Source organism: Oratosquilla oratoria, chromosome 4 (genome assembly GCF_046742065.1).
Source record: "Oratosquilla oratoria isolate Oo_2021 chromosome 4, ASM4674206v1, whole genome shotgun sequence".
NCBI lineage: Eukaryota > Metazoa > Arthropoda > Malacostraca > Stomatopoda > Squillidae > Oratosquilla > Oratosquilla oratoria.
The window spans coordinates 55735910-55755139 of record NC_134780.1 but is presented as its reverse complement, the minus strand read 5'-3'; the positions used below and the strand labels follow the sequence as shown (position 1 = coordinate 55755139).

At 39.1% G+C, this 19230-nt stretch overlaps 1 protein-coding gene across 8 annotated transcripts in view; it reads left to right on the top strand.

The window, feature by feature from the left end:
- Positions 1–17841, top strand: part of Keap1 (kelch like ECH associated protein 1) — a 96946-nt gene extending 79105 nt beyond the window's left edge. For all 8 annotated transcript variants that reach the window (XM_076184171.1, XM_076184174.1, XM_076184175.1 and 5 more), the window contains one exon: positions 12586–17841. In XM_076184171.1, coding sequence (XP_076040286.1) covers positions 12586–12737 — 152 coding nt within the window. In that variant the 3' untranslated portion in view covers positions 12738–17841. The remainder of the gene's footprint in view (positions 1–12585) is intronic.
- Positions 17842–19230: the final 1389 nt, after the last annotated feature.

Below are 19230 nucleotides of genomic sequence, written 5' to 3'. Positions count from 1 at the left end.
TAATACAAGAAAGAGATGGCTGGGCAGACTGTGCCTTCCTGGACCTACAAAAGGCTTTTGACAAAGTACCACACAAAAAACTACTAAGAAAAATTGAAACAATAGGTGGAATACAAGGAAAATTATTGGAATGGATGAAAGACTTCTTGGAAGGAAGAAAAATGAGTGATACTTAGAGAAAAGAACTCAAATTGGGTAAACATGATAAGTGGAGTCCCCCAAGGCTCTGTGTTGGCTCCGATAATGTTTGCTGTTTATATAAATGACATGGATGAAGGAATTGAATGTTATATAAACTTCTTTGCAGATGATGCAAAACTATTGAAGAGAGTAAGTAACAAAGATGATTGCAAATCTTTTCAGGAAGACCTGGACAAAGTCTGGAATTGGAGTAAAAAGAACGAAGTGAATTTCAACATTAAAAAATGTAGTATAATGTAATTTGGAAAAAGTAAATATAGAATATCCAGTCAATACAAAATTGGAACAAAGGAAGTTACAAAAGTAAACTCAGAAAGAGACCTAGGAGTAATTATCTCAAATGACATGACACCAGATAAACGTGTAAACAAAATAGTTGGAGAAACCTACAATTTAATAAGATCAATGAAAGTGGCCTTTGACTACATGGACGAGGAAATGGTAAAGAGAATACTAGTTACACTGATAAGACCAAAATTGGAATATGCAGCAGCACTATGGACACCCAGTACAATAAAAAACATAAACTAGAAAGAATTCAAAGAGCATTAACAAAGATGGCACCAACACTTAGCAAGTTGACATATGAACAGAGACTGGACAAACTAAACTTATTAACTCTGGAGCAAAGAAGAGAAAGAGGCAATTTGATAACCACCTATAGAATTATGAAAGGTATGGAAATCCTTGATAGGGATGATCTACTTAAATGGGACAGAAGAAATACAAGAGGACACAAGAAGAATCTTAAGAAGGACAGTTACAGAAGAGATTTGAAAAAGAACAACTTTCCACACAGAGTAATAGATACTCGGAATAAATTGAAAGAGAAAACAGCGAGTGCTAAAACTATACATGACTTTAAGAAAGAACTGGATGCGGAAAGATACAACTGCGGGTCACTATGGGAATGGAGTCAAAGTGGGAAGTGAACTTCAACATTAAGATAAGTAGTATAATGGAATTTGGAAAAAAAAAGGAATATCAGGACAATACAAAATCAGTGCAAAAGAAGTAAAGAAAGTTAGTTCTGTAAAGGACCTACCGTATTTTCCGGCTTAAAATGCGCATCGGGTTATAATGCGCACCCATGCACTTCGTTATCTCAGTACACAGATAGCGCGCACCGACGTATAACGCGCATGCCAGGAAAAGTCACTGGTGGCTAAAGCTCGTGAACTGCATGTATGCGACTCCTGCTTGCGTTGGTCCAATGTTTTGTGGGAAATTTGAGCCATGAAAAGTTTATTGAATACAAAATGTACATGAAAAATTTCGGATTTTTACAGAAAAATTGTAATTTACTATCCTGAGGGAATAATTCATCTTCCAAGTTTTTATCACCGTGTTCAAGTTTTTATCACCGTGTACAAGTTTTTATCGCCATGCAGCAACTATGTTTCGGTTCATAAGTGTCTTTACTGAAGTGACGTTTAGATTAACAAACTCTCGCAAGAGGGTGTTTAGTGTAGGCTAGATTGGCAATAGAACTGTCAATCTCGGCCCTGATCTCGCATATTCCGGGTGAGCTAAAACGGCCAACGTTCATGATGTTGGTACCAGTGCTGTTTTACGGATCCCAAATATTTGCATAGACTACGATAATTAATGTTAGTAAAAATAAACCAATGAAATAACGGCGATTAATTACTTAGTATCATGTGAACGAGGTTACATGGAGAAGTATTTTTCATTGGCTAGAGCCACCGCTGGGAAATCTGTTGATTTGTCACTAAATTAAGTGTCAGTTTAGGCATCAATCAGCACACAACTAAGAAAAAGTCGGAACTACATGTACCGGTATATGACTCATGTTGTGCGTTGGTCCCTTATTACTTTGTAGCTTAAATAGTTTGTAGGAAATATGATCTAAAAAAAGTTTATTGGAAGTAAAATATACAGAAAAATTTCGGGATTTTTACAGAAAATTTTCATGTTATATCTTGAGGAAGTAATTCGTCTTTACCATTTTTTATTTAATACTGAAACAAACTACAGACTGTTTTGTTTTAGCTTTGAACCTACAATGACAGTGGTGAAATAGGACAGCCTCTCATCGAGGTGATGTTTAGTTAATATAACTCCCGAAAGAGGGTGTTGTAGTCAGGTGTTTGACACGAGTTTATGAACGGCCGCAACGGAATTTGTACCATACCTAAAGTGAAGCAACAAAGCCAACATAAAAATTCAAACTAGGATGCTGTGAACATGGGCAAATATCATGAATATTGATCATGTTTCATGGTGTTTAGGCCTATTTAAACATGAAAAATAAGATTCGATAGATACCTACCTATACCAAATATTTATATAGCCCATGCTGGCGTATTCTTTCATGTTACCATGGCTGTTCTTCTTGTTCTCACGGAACGTCACGGAGAAGTGTGCCGTCCCGACTTTGTGACGGCCAACATCGTCACGTTGTTGTGAAAAAAATTACACACACAGCCGCAGAATTTTTATCGTAGGCCGTAGATAATGCGCACCACCGGATAACGCGCACCCCCCATTTTTAGGCCCTTCCAACGGAAAAAAGTCGCGCACTATACGCCGGAAAATACGGTATAAGTAATTATCACTAAAGAGATGTCCTCAAACAAGTACAGTAGATAAACAAAATAGTCGGAGAAACCTACAATTTACTAAGATCAATAAGGGTTGCTTCTAATTACTTGGATGAGGAAATGGTAAAACTAGGTAAATAAAAAAGAACAGAGACAGAAAAAAATGATTTTTTTTTGGAGAGTGCTGGACTTGAGACTGAAAAAATGGTACATTAAAAAAAAATATGGAAACTTAAACAAAAAAAGAAAAAAATATGAAATTAAAAGTGGCATACACAAATATCGATGGCATGATCTCTGGAATTAATAAACTAAATGACTATCTAGAAATAGAGAAACCTGACATTATGGGAATTGTAGAGACAAAACTGAAAGGACCTCTATCAACAAGTATAGTGGGACATGGCCTATACAACCACTGGGCAAAAAAATAGAACAGACAAGCTGGGAGGAGGTGTCATGATATTAACCAAAAAGGGTCTAAATGTGACAAAGATTAATGAAGGCAAAGGCAATGTAGAATTAATTATGATCAAAATTGTAAACAAAAAGATGAAAAGCAGAAAATTTGTAGCAGTGTATGTACCACCAAAAACACAGGCTTGGTCTGATAGCGATCATTCTAAATTACTGGAAGACACAATGAATGTGCTAAATGAGTTACTGAAAGAGGGTGGTAACATAGTAATCATGGGTGATTTTAATGCAAAGGATATAATCTGGGAAGAAATGATAGTAAAAGGGGGAGAAGAACTTTGGAGCAACATTCTACTGGATATGACCATTGAATACACCTTAACACAATGGGTTAAGGAAAATACTAGATATAGAAACAATGAGGAACCGTTGAAACTAGACTTATTAACTTCTGAACCAGATATTGTGAACAAAATGGAGTATAAAACACCAATTGGAAGGAGTGACCATATACTAAGAGTTTGAATTAATAGAACAAAACAATGTAGGTAGGAATGATAAACATAGAGAAGGAAGATTAATGTACAACAAAACGGATTTTGTAAAACTAAGAAAAATTTTCCAAAATGCAAACTGGGATAAATTCTCCAAAAAGGAAACAATGATGGAAGACAAATGGAACATATTCAAAGAAAAGCACAAGGAAGGAATTGATAAATATGTACCAAAGAAGAAACAAAAAGAGATTTATATAAAGTGTTGGTATAACAAAAGGTGCAGTGAGGCTAAAGACAGAAGAGACAAACCCTGAAAAAAACAAAAACATCCAAATGGCAAGCATATATAAAACTTAGGAACGAATATGTGAATATATGCAGGAAAGAAAAAAGAAATTATGAAAAATATCATAGACAAATGTAAGGATCAACCTAAACTCTTTTACAGATATATAAATGAAAAACTAAAGGATAAACATGAAATAGTAAAACTGCATGAAGGAGATGAAGAATAAATAGATGACACAGAAATGGCAGAAGTTATGATCAGACATTTCAGGTCTGTTTTTACAATTGAGAGCTCACAATTTTGGGAAGATGAACATCAAGAAAGATCCCCCAAAATTAAAGAAATAAGAGACCAAATAAAAAACCTAAATGTTAGGAAATCGCATGGACCAGATGGAATTGCAAATCGGATACTGAAAGAGTGCATAGACGAACTGACAGACAAATTATACAAGATAATAAATTTCTCACTCAAAGAAGGAAAGGTACCACAGATTGGAAAGATGCATAGTACCAATATATAAAGGAGGAAACAAAGAAGATCCTACAAACTTCAGACCAGTATCCCTTACAAGCACAGTAGCAAAAATATGCAAAAAAGTCATCAGAAACAAGTGGACCAAACACTTGGAAGAAAATAAAATAGTAAACCCTAAGCAATTTGGCTTTAGAAATTGAAGATCATGTACCACAAACTTAATATGCTTTTACTCGAGATTAATTGAGATAATACAAGAAAGAGATGGCTGGGCAGATTGCACCTTCTTGGACTTGCAGAAGGCATTTGACAAAGTACCACATAAAAAAGAAAAAAAAAAAAAATTGAAGTAATAGGAGGAATACAAGGTAAGCTACTGGAATGGATGAAGGATATCTTAATTGGGAGAAAAATGAGTGGTACTTAGAGGCAAACATTCAAACTGGGAAGATGTGAAGAGTGGGATCCCGCAAGGCTCTGTATTGGCTCCTTTAATGTTTGCCATATATATAAATGATATGGATGAGGGAGTAAATTGTTACATGAACTTCTTTGCTGACGATGCCAAATTACTCAAGAGAGTAAGAACAGAAAAAGATTGCAGATCGCTACATGAAGACCTAGACAAAATATGGGAATGGAGTCAGAGATGTGAGATGAACCTCAACATTAAGAAATGTAGCATAAAGGAATTTGGAAAAAGCAAAAATAGAATATCGGGTCAATACAAAATTGGAAACAAGGAAGTCAAAAAAGTCTATTCAGAAAGGGACCTGGGAGTGATCATCTCAAGTGACTTGACACCTGATAAACATGTCAATGAATTATTTGGAGAGACTTTTAACTTATTAAGATCAATGAAAGTGGCCTTTGACTACATGGATGAAGAAATGGTAAAGAAAATAGTATATATATACATACATAGCACAAAAAAAACATAAGAAAATTAGAAAGAATCCAAAGAGCAGTGACAAAAATGGCACCTACACTATCAAATTTGACATATGAACAAAGATTGAAGAAATTACATCTATCAACACTGTTGACCATTTACAGAATTATGAAAGGGATGGAAATTCTCGATAGAGACGACTTATTAAAGTGGGACAGAAGAGAAACAAGAGGACACGAAAAGAAGCTAAAGAAGGACAGTTACAAAAGAGACCTGAAAAAGAATAGCTTCCCACATAGAGTCATTGATGTCTGGAACAAACTAAACGGAGAAACAGTGAATGCCAAAACTATACACAATTTCAAGAATAAACTGGATGTGGAGAGATACGAAAACAGGTTACTATGAGCATAGCTCTCGTCCTGTAAAATACAATTCGGTAACTGCAACTAGCTAAATAAATACACACACACACACACACACTTCACAAAAAGCAGTTTTTGAGAGGAAGGCAAGATGAAGAATAATTTAGGTATAGAAAATGTAAATGGTGAAATGCTCAGTCTTTTGGGGTTGCTGGATATGAGAAAAGATTCATGACCTGATTCAATCTCAAACTGGATACTTGAAGAATATAGGGAACAACTGGCAGATGAGACTCACAGTCTCATTTCATGTTCATTAAAAGAAGGAAGTAGTGCCCACATGTTTGGAAAAGGGCTGACATGTTACCAATCTACAAAGGTGGAAGTAAGGAGGGCAGTTGAATGGGTTTGAATTGTGCATGATGTGGGTGTAAGCTTTGATAAAGTGAACAGCCTGCTGCATGAGTCAAAGGTAATGGAGCAAGGCACATATTTTCTGCAGGAGGGCAGACAGCTGGACCTGGTTTATTCCCACCACTGTGTGGTGACCATCACTCATCCATTCATCCTTTTGGGCTATGCCTAGGGGTGTGCTGATTCTATTTTTTGGTGATGCCAATGCTGATTCCATTACCATTAATTGCTGATGCCAATACCAATGCCGATTCCTATTCACTCTTAGTTGCTGATTCCACTTTATATAATTCAGTATATAAATTTTGATATAAAGTAATTGAACTATGATTTGTACTTGCTTTATAGTCTATGTAGATTTATACACGACAGATTGGGCTACTTTTCAACTTTTATTATGTATCTACTTTTTATTATGTACTTGTTTCCATAAAAAAATCTTATTTACAAATACTAGATAGAATGAGAAATGAGGAGGTGAAGAGGAGAACAGGGGTGGAAAGGGAGTTGGGAGATAGGGTTGATGAAAGAGTATTAGGATGGTTTGGACACATGGAAAGAATGAGTGAAGAAAGACTAGTAAAAGAGGTATGGAAGGCAGATGTGGAGGGAATGTGAACATGAGGGGACGTCCTAGGATGAGGTGGATGGATGGGGTGAAGGGGGCTTTGGGGAAGAGGGGAATGTCTGTTGAGGAAGGACGGGAGAGGACAGAAGACAGGGGTGAATGGAGAATGGTTGTATATGGAAAATGTTGTGATGCATGAGATGGAATGATGGGGGGTGAGGTAGTATGTGTGAGCAAAATTATGCATGGGGGGGATGGAGAGGGGGGGGTCGCCGATTTAATGAAGCGGCCTTGCTGTGGATGTACTGTGTCTTGCGACACTGCTTCTGACCCAGGGCAGTGGACAAGGTGCAGGGGTGACCCGTCATCCAGGAGGTGCTAAGATGAGAGGGAGGGTTGAGGGGTGTGGAGTGTATTCAGGGATGAAATGGGTGGGAATGATTTTATGCCTTTTCCTGTCTGGGGTATTGGCTGCTTGTTACTGTGGCAAAGTAGCATGCAGTCGATACTTTAGGGTCTATATGGGGCGCCCCTACGGACCAGAGCCACACATCATTTTATCTATGATAGAGGAAAACTCTGTTCATAGAAAAATGATGACGCTTTTATACTACGACTGTCCCTCCGTTATGCTGTCCCCCAACCCTTGTTGCTATACTGTACCATTTCTCTGAATATTTTCTTTTTCTATGGTGGGGGAATTCCCTGTGGTGGGGGAAAAGAATACTGCCACCAAGTATTCCCACTTGGATCGTAAGAGGCGAGAAAAAAGGGATGGGGATTGGGACTAGGCATCCCTCTCCTTGTAGCCCTACAGGGCACATTCCTAGAAGAAAAGGCAGAGGCATAAGAGGGGCTGGAGGGCCTCGGTCCAGCACCCTAAGGTTTGGGTCTTTTAATGTGCGTGGATGTGGTACAGATGAGAGTAAGAGGGAAGAGATAGGTAGTATGTTTGTGAGAAGAAAGATGGATGTGTTGGCTTTGAGTGAAACTAAGCTGAAAGGGAAGGGCGATTGTAAGTTTGGGAGTGTAAGTGGGAGGTTATCAGGAGTGAAGAGAGGGCGAGGGAGGGAAGGGGTGGCTATACTAGTAAGTGAAGAGATAGGTAAACGGGTAGTGGAGTGGAAGGAGGTTTCCTCAAGGATAATGTGGATGAAGGTGAAACTGGGAAAGGAGATGTGGGTTTTTGTAAGTGCATATGGGCCTGGCAGTGAGAAGAATGTAGAAGAAAGGGAGGCCTTTGGATAGATTTAAATAAGTGCATAGAGGGTTTAGGGAGAAGTGTAAATGTAATAGTACTGGGAGACCTTAATGCTAGGGTAGGAAAGGAACCAATTGATGGAGTGGTTGGGAAATGTGGAGTTCCAGGAAAGAATCGTAGTGGAGAGTTGATGGTGGAAATGTGTCTAGAGAGTTGGTGATAGCAAATACAGTGTTTCGGAAGAAAGTCAAGCATAAGTACACATGGGAGAGGGTGATGGAGGGAAAGGTGGTAGATAGAGCTTTAATGGACTATGTAGTGGTAAATAGGATTATGATAGGAAGAGTTAAGGATGTACATGTGCTAAGGGGAGAGGGTGGGGGAATATCAGATCACTTTTTGGTGGAAGGTAAGTTGAGCGTGGAGGACAGATGGAGGAAGAGGAAAGGGACAAAAGGTAGGGAGGTGCTTAGAGTGAACTCTCTAAACGAAGAGGAAAAGGAGAAGGAGTACAAGAGGAAGCTGAAGGAGGAGTGGGAGGGAGTGAAGGATAGAGTAGAGGTAGGTGTGGAGGAGGAATGGGGATGGTTCAAGGAGGGAGTCACAAAGTGTGCAAGGATGGTGTGTGGAACAAGAAGGTCAGGAGGAAATAGAAGAAAGGGTAGTGAATGGTGGGATGAGGAAATGAAGAAGGTTGTAGAAGAGAAGAAGCGAGCTTTCACAGATTGGTTACAAAGTAGGACGAGGGAGTCATATGAGACGTACAGGGAAAAGAAAAGAGAAGTAAAGAAAAAGGTAAAGGTTGCAAAAAGGAGAGCAGATGTAAAATGGGGTAAGAGTATAACAGAAAATTTTGAAAGTAATAAAAAGATGTTTTGGAAAGAAATTAAGAGAGGAAGAGGAGGCGAGTCAAGTAGAGAAGAAAAGGTAAAAGGTGTAGATGGAGAGATGATAATGGAGGAGAAGGCAGTAAGGGGAAGATGGGCAGAATATTTTAGGGAGTTGCTTAATGTGAAGGAGGATAGGGAGGGAAAGATAGCTGCAGTGGGAAATGTTAAGAAAATGAGAGTGATGAGTGAGGAAAATGGAGGAGAAATAAGGAAGGATGAAGTGAAGGCAGCATTTAAGATGATGAAAGCAGGTAAGGCACCTGGTCTGGATGGATGCCATGCAGAATGTCTTAAAAAAGGAGGTATAGTGATGGTGGACTGGCTGGTGAGGTTATTTAATGTTTGCTGGAGAGAAGGTAGAGTGCCGGAGGACTGGAGGAGTGCGTGTATAGTTCCACTTTACAAGGGAAAGGGGGACAAATGTGAATGTAGTAGTTTCAGAGGGATTAGCTTGTTAAGTGTAGTTGGGAAGGCTTATGGGAGGATCTTGATTGAGAGGTTTAGGAAAGGAAGAGAGGGAGTAATTGGTGAGGAACAGTGTGGGTTTAGGACAGGTAGAGGTTGTGTAGATCAGATCTTTGTGGTAAGAGAGATATGTGAGAAAGCTATAGGTAAGGGGAAGGATGTTTTCTGGGCCTTTATGGATCTGGAAAAGGCTTACGACAGGGTAGACAGAAAGGCACTGTGGGAGGTTATGCAGATATATGGGATAGAAGGAAAGCTTCTGGGAGCTGTCAAGAGTTTATATGAGAGTAGTAGAGCTTGTGTCAGGATTAGAAATGGAGAGAGTGAGTGGTTTGAGGTAAAGGTGGGACTTCGTCAGGGATGCGTTATGTCACCCTGGCTGTTCAACTTATACATGGATGGGGTGGTGCGAGAGGTGAATGCAAGGGTAGTGGGTCAGGGATTGGAGATGGTTAAGGAAAATGGAGAAAAGTGGGAGGTGAGCCAGCTGTTGTTTGCGGATGACACTGCGCTTGTGGCAGGATCGGAGGAGGGATTGAGGAAGCTGGTGACAGAGTTTGGGAGAGTGTGTGATAGAAGAAAGCTGAAGATAAATGTGGGTAAAAGTAAGGTGATGAGATGTACAAGGGGTGAAAGTGGCAGTAATCTGGAAGTGAGCATTAAGGGAGAGCAACTGGAGGAAGTGGATAGTTTTAGATATTTGGGTGCAAATGTGGCAGGAAAAGTTGGAGTGAAGGTGGAGGTAGAATGTAGATTGAGAGAAGTGAGCAAATGCCTTGGTGGTTTAAAAAGTGTAATGAGGAATAGGAATCTGGGAATGGATGCTAAGAGGAGACTGTATGAAGGAGTGATTGTGCCAACAGCACTGTATGGAGCAGAAGCATGGAACATAAGAGAGGAAGAGAGAAGGAACTTGAATATGTTTGAGATGAAATGTCTGAGAAGTATGATGGGGGTTACTAGGCTAGATAGAGTGAGAAATGATGAAGTGAGGAGAACGGGTGGAAAGGGAGCTGGGAGATAGGGTGGATGAAAGAGTATTAGGATGGTTTGGACACATGGAAAGAATGAGTGAAGAAAGACTAGTAAAGGAGGTATGGAAGGCAGATGTGGAGGGAGTGAACATGAGGGGACTTCCTAGGATGAGATAGATGGATGGGGTGAAGGGGGCTTTGTGGAAAAGGGGAATGTCTGTTGGGAAAGGACGGGAGAGGACAGAAGACAGGGGTGAATGGAGAATGGTTGTATATGGAAAATGTTGTGATGCATGAGGTGGATTGGACGGGGGAATGGGGGGTGAGGTAGTGTGTGCGAGCAAAATTTTTGACGCAGCCGGAAGGGATTTCTCCCCGTCCTCTCCTTTACATGGGGGGACGGAGAGGGGGGGTCGCCGATTTAATGAAGCGGCCTTGCTGTGGATGTGCTGTGTCCTGCGACACTGCTTCTGACCCAGGGCAGTGGACAGGGTGCAGGGATGACCCGTCATCTAGGAGGTGCTAAGATGGGAGGGAGGGTGGAGGGGTGTGGAGTGTTTTCGGGGATGGAATGGGTGGGAATGTTTTTGTGCCTTGTCCTTTTTGGCTACCTCCCTGGTAAGGGGGAAAAAAGCCTTGGTATATGTATGTATGTATGTCCTTTTTGGCTACCTCCCTTGTAAGGGGGAAAAAGCCTTGGTATATACAGTATATGTATGTATGTACAAATACTTTTAAACCAGCTTCACTAAGGACTTTAGTGACTTTATTCTATAAGTCAGTAGTACATAATCACTAAAACAATACATAAATGGATAAAACAAATAATTTAAATAATACTTTTTATTATATTGTTGACGAACAGCAACAGCTTCCTATTAGACAAAACAAACCTTAATATAAACTTAAAAAACAATAATAAAATACATGTGATATTATTTATATAAAGATGCCAGATGTTTTTAATTTAACAATTTTTAAGCCTCTTAAATCTACTTACAAAAATTTTACTTTTAAATAACAGAGAACTATTAAGCCTAAATGCATAAAAATGTATTATTATATATTTACTTGTCAAAATATATAAAAAATTCTTTATAAACGATTCATTTGGCCATAAATTGCTGAGGAGAATGTGGGAGTAAATCCGTCTGCCCAATTTTTGCACTTATAAGTGAGTAAAATCGACAGAGTCCATGGATACGCAGACAATTTACTCCCATATTACTCTCACTTAATTTCTGTTGTAGAAACTTTGCTGTTTAAAAAAAAATGTATATGTTTTTAGTTTAATTTTATACAAGAAATACAAAAATAAAATTAAGAATTATGATAATTTGCTCAAACATTTACTCTGACTTGTGCTATTATTTTAAAAGCATTGGCATCGGCAAAATATTACCGATGCTGAATCCCATTCTAAAAAATAATGCGGATTCTTGCCAATGCCGATTCACCAAAAAAGTGCCGATTCTTGTCAATGCCGATTAATTGGCACACCCCTAGTTATACCATCATATCACCCATTCACAATCTCCCATCATTAACTCTTATCTTTGGCATGCTCTTTTTCCTGCTTGACAGACATTCCATAAGCTTCCAAAGCCCCCTTCTCCCCATTTGTCTATCTCATTCTCAGTCTTCCTCTCAAGTTCACTCCATCCACTTCTGCTTTTCATACTCTTTGCTTCTGCAAGAGAGACCAAGATCAACAGATAAATTGATACTCATTGCTTGTTATTCCTCATTCATTCTTTCCATGTGCTCAGACTGCTTTAGCATTGATCCACTCTGATAACTCCTACTCATTCCCATTTTTCAGCCTATCTTCACATTTCACTCAGTCCATTCTTTTTAACACCTATCATATTTCTCAAATACTTCATCTCAAAATCATGAACTCTTCCTAGTATTTGTTTTATACAGTGATGTGTGTTTTCTCATAAAGCATTCTTGCAGATTGTACTGATGAGTATTTCTGATGACACTTTTCATTCCAGCTAGATGTTTAGCATCCTTAACTCTGTAATTTACTTCCACATCCATATTGTGGGATTAATTTAATTGTGCTACTCAAGTTGACATGGAAGGAGGGTCACCATGTGAATGAACCCATGGGGGTAAGCCTGCTTTAACTGGCAAGCCCTGCTCTGGAGGTGCTGTGTCTTGCTGCATTGCCTCTGACCCAGGCAGTGGGTAGGGTGCAGGGATGGCCCTTCATCCATAAGGAGCTAACGTAAAAGGGAAAACAAATGGGAGGAGGGTGGCTGGCTACTTCCCTTATAAAGGGGAAGAAGCCTTTTGTTGTGTAGATAGTGCTTTCAAACATTCATGAAAATATTGTATTTAGGTTTATTTCTCTTTCCAACAGGTGGTTATGATGGGCGACAGTTCTTGCAATCAGTGGAGATCTATGATTACAAGAAAGATGAATGGGAGGATGGAAGGCCGTTACCTAGAGGACGGTCTGGTCATGCCTCTGCTTCCTCCTTTCATCCATGTCTTCTCCACTGTGACACTTAGTAGTATTTGTGTAACTGTGTATTACAGTTAGAGATTAATTATGTTTTGTATGCCATCAGTTTGAAGTTCTAATTTATAAAAGAATAACAGTTGGTCAGCAGTGAAAGAACTGCTGGACAGTCCTTACATTTTGGAGCTTCAGATAATCGCCTAATGCCAAAAGGTAATGCCGATAGATGTTTATATTTATATTTCTTTTATGATGGCAGTGTACGTTGTTGCTGTAAGTACCACAATAATGTCGAAAGGGTTACAAACCAGCATTTATAAATATATTAAAATATTGTAAAAGGTGTCATATTTCAGCATTTGTAAGTATTCATCTTTGAATCTGATGTTTGGAGTTTAAATGGCAAGATGTTCTGGATGTTGGTCAAATAAAAGATAAAATGAAACCATACTTTGAAGTAACAGTCTGAAAGTGAATATTAAGGTGCCAAATGTTCATAAATATTATTTACATATGTATTTTTTTATTGAGACATGTGGCAATAATATATACATACCATCCATGTCAGATCAAGAATTCCAGTAATGTGTAGATATCCAAGGGTAACCTCAAGTATAAGCTCCTGATAAGTTTTTAATACAACTGTGAGTATCATACGAGTATATGAAATGTGGCATATATATTTTCACCATAGACAAAGGTTAATCATAGATTTTTTTTTATTTTGTAAATATTGATCTATTATTATTATTATTATTGTTGTTATCATTAATTTTATTTTAATTCTTATTTTTATTGTTACTTTTTATATACTTTTTCAACTTTGGCATCTCCCCAGTAGGATGAGCGCCTGTAAACCAAGTGAAGGGGAAAGGATGGGACCATTTTCCATGCATTTGACATTCAAGAACAATTTTACATAAAAGTAAATGAAATTAAGGACAAAATGAATCTTGTCTAATTACTCCTTTTGCTACATTATACCAAAACTTATCTCAGACTCACAAACTGGCCACTGTGTGAAAACAACTAAACTTAACACCAAACAGACACAGCAGAACAGTCTCAAGAACTCTGTTCTTTTCCAGAACAAAGAAACGCTACCAAGACACATGTCACACTTGAGCACTTCTACTTAGGAAGAGGTACTGTGCACCTTTGAGATGGGAGAATTTGCAAATCAGAAATGTGTGTGTTCATGGATGGCTTTAAATTTGCCACCTACAAAATGGAGCCACTGGAAAACTGAACATAAAAGTTCCCTTACCTACCAGAATTTAGAATGAGTAACAATATTAGACAGAGAGACCCTCACCAACTTGTATTCCTCGAAACCATCTACATTTTAGAATTAAAGCCATTCATGAACACACACATTTCTGACCTGCAAATTCTCCTGTTTAAATGGTGCACAGGATCTGTCCCTGTAACCTTCATTGGCAAAAGTGCAGCCAATCAGGGACATCACTTTCAATGAAATCATATTATAACAAACCAATTTATGAGACACAAACTCGAGCCATTCAGGCTGAAGATAGTCCTAAGCGAAGACAGAAATGTTGCAGTCACCGTAAATTAACTTGAAATATGGAAATTCTGAATTAAAAGTGAAACAAAACAGAAAAAGCATTATCCTTTAACCTCATCTGTCTACAAGATAATATTCTGGTGTTATACATACACATACCAATGGCTTTTTCCCTCTTACAAGGGAGTTAGCCAAAGTCAACAGCATAAATCTATTCCCATCCATTTCATTCTGATGTTATACTAACATATATATGTGTGTGTGTATATATATATATATATATATATATATATATATATATACATACAGAGAAAAGGGTAATGTTGGGTAGGGAAAGGAGAAGGCAAGGTAGGTGTGAGTGGAGAATGGTTGTGAATAGAATATAAATTGATGCAGTGAGAAGGGATCTCTCCACGTCTTCTCTATTTTCACGTGAAGAGATAAGGAGAGATGGTCACCATGTAAATGAAACGGCTGGCTCTGCCATGGATGTGCCATGTCTTGCTGCATTGCTTTTGACCAGGGCAGTAGGCAACCATTCTTCACATGCACATCTCTTTTCTGCTGCTACTACATTCACTCCCCATCCTCAATGCTGAAACCCAATCAAATGTACAAATCACAACCAAGCTGTCCCTGCATCATTCTCAAGCCATGTACCAATTTACAAAAGAAACTTCATGTCTCAGAGACTGAACACATTGGTTTCATAGATGAATAAAGATGAGAAGGATCCAGGATGATTAGACCAGGGGTCACATATGTGGAAGCACTATGAAGGCATGTCCTCCCCCCAGGCAGTCTGTCATAGGGTGTACTTCTCTCCTGATATCTTCCAGGTTCCACCACTAACAGTGGCATAACATGGACTCTGCCTCGTGAATTCATGTATAAATTGTTCCATCCTATTTAGGGTTGAGTTCTAAGAGGATGCCAGCCCAGCAAACCTTAAAAAAAAAAAAAAAAGGTGAAACTACCACTCCCCACCCCTCTCACTCCCAATAGCTCCACCCAAACAACTACACCACGAGAGACCACATACATGATACAGGAACTCTACATAAACTCCTACACCGGCTTCACCTATGCCAGTAGAAACCCAAACTCCCTTTCTTATTGTGGAGTACAAGAACCTATACAACTCCCACCTGCTTCAGTCCACCACAACCCTAGCCACAAAGTCCATCCCCTCACCCACCCCAGCACTTACAACATCACAACCTTCCCAAGAAAAGATCCAGATTCCTATTAGAAACTATAGATGATGTAATAGAGTACATAATGTACACTACACCATTAAACTCCCCTCCCTAGATTGATCAACTAGACATTCTGGGGAACGACAACTACAACTCTCCTCCTGAAAAGTGTTTATAGATCATTCTTTCCAAGAAACCCAAAGTAAATCTTTCTCCCTACCTTATCCATCGTACCTGTGGGAGCACACAGCCTCAAAACTGGAAATATACTTCTACTGAGTGATTTCCAGCTCTCAGCTGATTCCATAGACCCAATGTAATCCTAAATGTATCGGTGATATAATGTCTTCAGGGATAGAAGCAATGGTGAATTACAGGCGACGAAATACATCTCTACCTCATTCTCTCTCTCACTCTCCCCCGCTCTCTTTCAGGTATTCCACCTTCTTTCCCCCCTTCTCTTCCTCTTTTGTCCCCCTGCTTCTCTTCCTCGTTTTCTTCCTCTTATCTTCCTCGCTTTTAGAGGCTGTCAGTAAGCTCACTCCTTCTCGTCATCCTCCACTTCCGCATATTCGCCTCCACCTCCCCTCTCTCCTTCCCTGTACAGTTAAGCATCCACCCTTGCCTCAAGACTCCCAGCCCGTCACGCGAAGATCGTCAAAAGGACTTCGATCCTCCTCGCCCAGCCCGGCGGGCAGAGCGAAGTTGAAGAGAGAGCCAGAGATCTAAGTGTTATGTGTATGTGATCCTTCAGGCAGGGCGGGGATGGCTCAGCCTCGGGGAAGATTTTCGAAAAGAGGGTGACCTTGTTAGGGGCGAGTGACGTGAATGAACGAAGTGTATGTTTCTGTGTGTGTGTATACCTGTATATGCACGTGTGTGCTCGTTCCGTCTGACGGCACGAATACAGAACATGTTTTTCTTTCGGTAAACATTTTGATAGAAAAGCTGGGAGAAGACGCCTTATTATGTGGAGATAACAAACATTAAGTATATATAGATGCTACACAAGAAATTCTTGACGATTTGCGTGAGATTATGTGATTTTTACAGTTTGATTTAATGGACTCCGCCCTGCCTTTTGAAAGATGGGTAAATATAAATGTCTGTCGTGTAATATTTTTGTTTTCTATGACAGAAATGAAAGATAGAAAACGACATTTTTTAATATTCGCGCTGATAGAGATGTAGAATGGTGTTCGCCTCACAGTATGTAAATGTTTGTTGTGTGATTTCGGTAGATCTTGGCGACCCCTCTTTAATGTACTCTCCTAACTTTAGGTTTTCATGTTGCATTATTTATTGTCTAATTATGCCCTGAATATTAGCGCCATCGGTTGAATATATTCCTCTTGTAGTTTTTAGCAGAATTTTTGGATGTTCTCTTCGGTTTACTGTTTGCATTTAATTATGAATTTTATTATTTATATTATTATAGTTTTTATTTATTCATTTATTTTTTATCATTATTTTTTTCGCATCCGACCTAGATATGGACCAAAAGGTCCCCTGTCGGCATGCTCCGCCTTAGTAATCCTTTGTAATTCTTTGTAATTCCTGTTTCGTCTCTTCAGGTTGCTACTACTGATCGTTGGATGGAACTATTTTCGTATATAATATCCTGTCATTTACATTTTAGCGTGCGATCTACCTGGCCTTTTTACACTTTAATGTGCAGCCTACCTCCACTATAGCACTAACCTCACCTAACCTAACCTAACCTAACCAACATAACCGGCCAGGAACACTCAGATTAATCAGGAGCACTCACGTTATAATTATACCATGGAAGGTCATTTCACAGCGTAGACCATGGATACTGCTGTATGTCCTTTCCTTCTCTCAATATTTGCAAAGTTAATTATATTCCAACTGTAAATATTTTCCAGTGGGATATACAGGATAGCTTAAGTTTATCAATGTTGGGATAGAATTATATTCTCCTTGAGTTCAGTTCTTACTATAATGACATAACTTATATTATGAAGTTAGCACTGGCGGATCCAGGGGGGGGGGGGAGCTGAAGCCCCCCAAAATTTTTGTCTTTAACATCCCATTGTCAGAGAACTATTAGCTCTTTTTTTTTTTTTAACCGAACCTCCTTTTAATATATATCTAACGTATTTCGGATTTAACTGACACTGTCCGAAGGCCGAACCAGACCTGTAAGTATTCATATGACAGCGTCATGGTGTTGGAACGCAATTGGCTTTCGTCGGTTTCAGTTAGATAGAGCATCGTACGATGGCGTCACGATGGCAATGAATGCTGATTGGTCGAGGTGATCTCGTACGATGCTGTAGCACAACGCTGGGAAAGAGGGATGGAAAAACTTGAAGTGGCAGTTTTATTTTTTGCCATACTTGTATTCTACTTTTCAGGAAGAGCCATGTATGTGCGTGTGAATAAAGTTTTTTATCATTGCAATCTAATTTATTGACCATTTCCTCAATATACCTTTGCAAATAGCTTCTTAAAATGTTCACATTTCAAATCCCCCAGCTGATTCGGATCGCTTCGCTCGCTTTCCACTCACTCATACATAGTTCAGCCCCCCCCCCCCCAAATTATTTTCTGGATCCGCCACTGGAAGTTAGTATAGTTTGGGGTGTTTCTGCCAGTGTAGATATTTTACTTGAAAATTATGTTGTGGATAAATGAAATTTATATAATAGGAATTTTTTATTAGGAAACGTAGCGGCAGGGCTCCACCCGCCAACACCGACCGCGTCTGAGACACCCGTCTCCCATGCAGACCGAGCCGAGACTGATGACGTCACCAACGCGAGCGGAAGCGCGCGCACTCACCAGGGCTCGCAATTGGTCCATAGCCAATGGGAAGGCAGCCAATCAGAAGGCTGTGTGTTCGGGTCACTCCGGGGTCACCAATTTGTTGTGTTTTAGGATGAGCAACCAAGGAAGAACTAAAAACTCGTTGCTCTGAAAGGCGATTCTCTATTATATATATATATATATATATATATATATATATATATATATATATATATATATATATATATATATATATTCACTATAAACCCACTATCGGAGAACTGTATATTTCGACTATCTGTAGTCCTCTTCAGCAGAATGCTTACAAGCATTCTGCTGAAGAGGACTACAGATAGTCGAAATATACAGTTTCCCTGTACTTCCGTCATTTTTTCTCCGATAGTGGGTTTATAGTGAACTTTTACACATGTGTTATAATATACCAATTTCCATATGTATATATATATATATATATATATATATATATATATATATATGTATATATATATATATACATATATATATATATATATATAAATATATATATATATAATATATATATCGCCTAGGAAGGTGTGAGTACAAAGGATGGACGGGAGTCCGTAGGTCCTCGAGCTGGTGTTAGAAGAGAGCAAGAAGGTCTTGGAGCTTGTAGATCCTCGATCCGGTGCTAGGAAAGAGAAGTTCTTGGAGCTAGTTGAGTTGTTGCTGTTGCGATCGAAGACGGCCCCTTGCCAACGGAGGGCAGAACAGCCTCCTCGATCGCAACAGCAACAACTCGACTTGCTCCAAGACCTTCTCTCTCTCCTAACACCATCCTTTGCACTCACACCTTTCTAGGTGTTTTAGTAAAAAAGAGAATCGCCTTTCCGAGCTAGAAGTTTTTAGTTCGTTCCTTTGCTGCTCATCCTAGAACACAACACTTGTTTCTATGTTTTTTTTTTATTTCTTAACAGTCGATTTTGTTCACATGTGGGATGTATCCTGATATACGAGTATGAATTAAATTGAACAACATGATCTGATTTTTTCGACTGTTTCAGG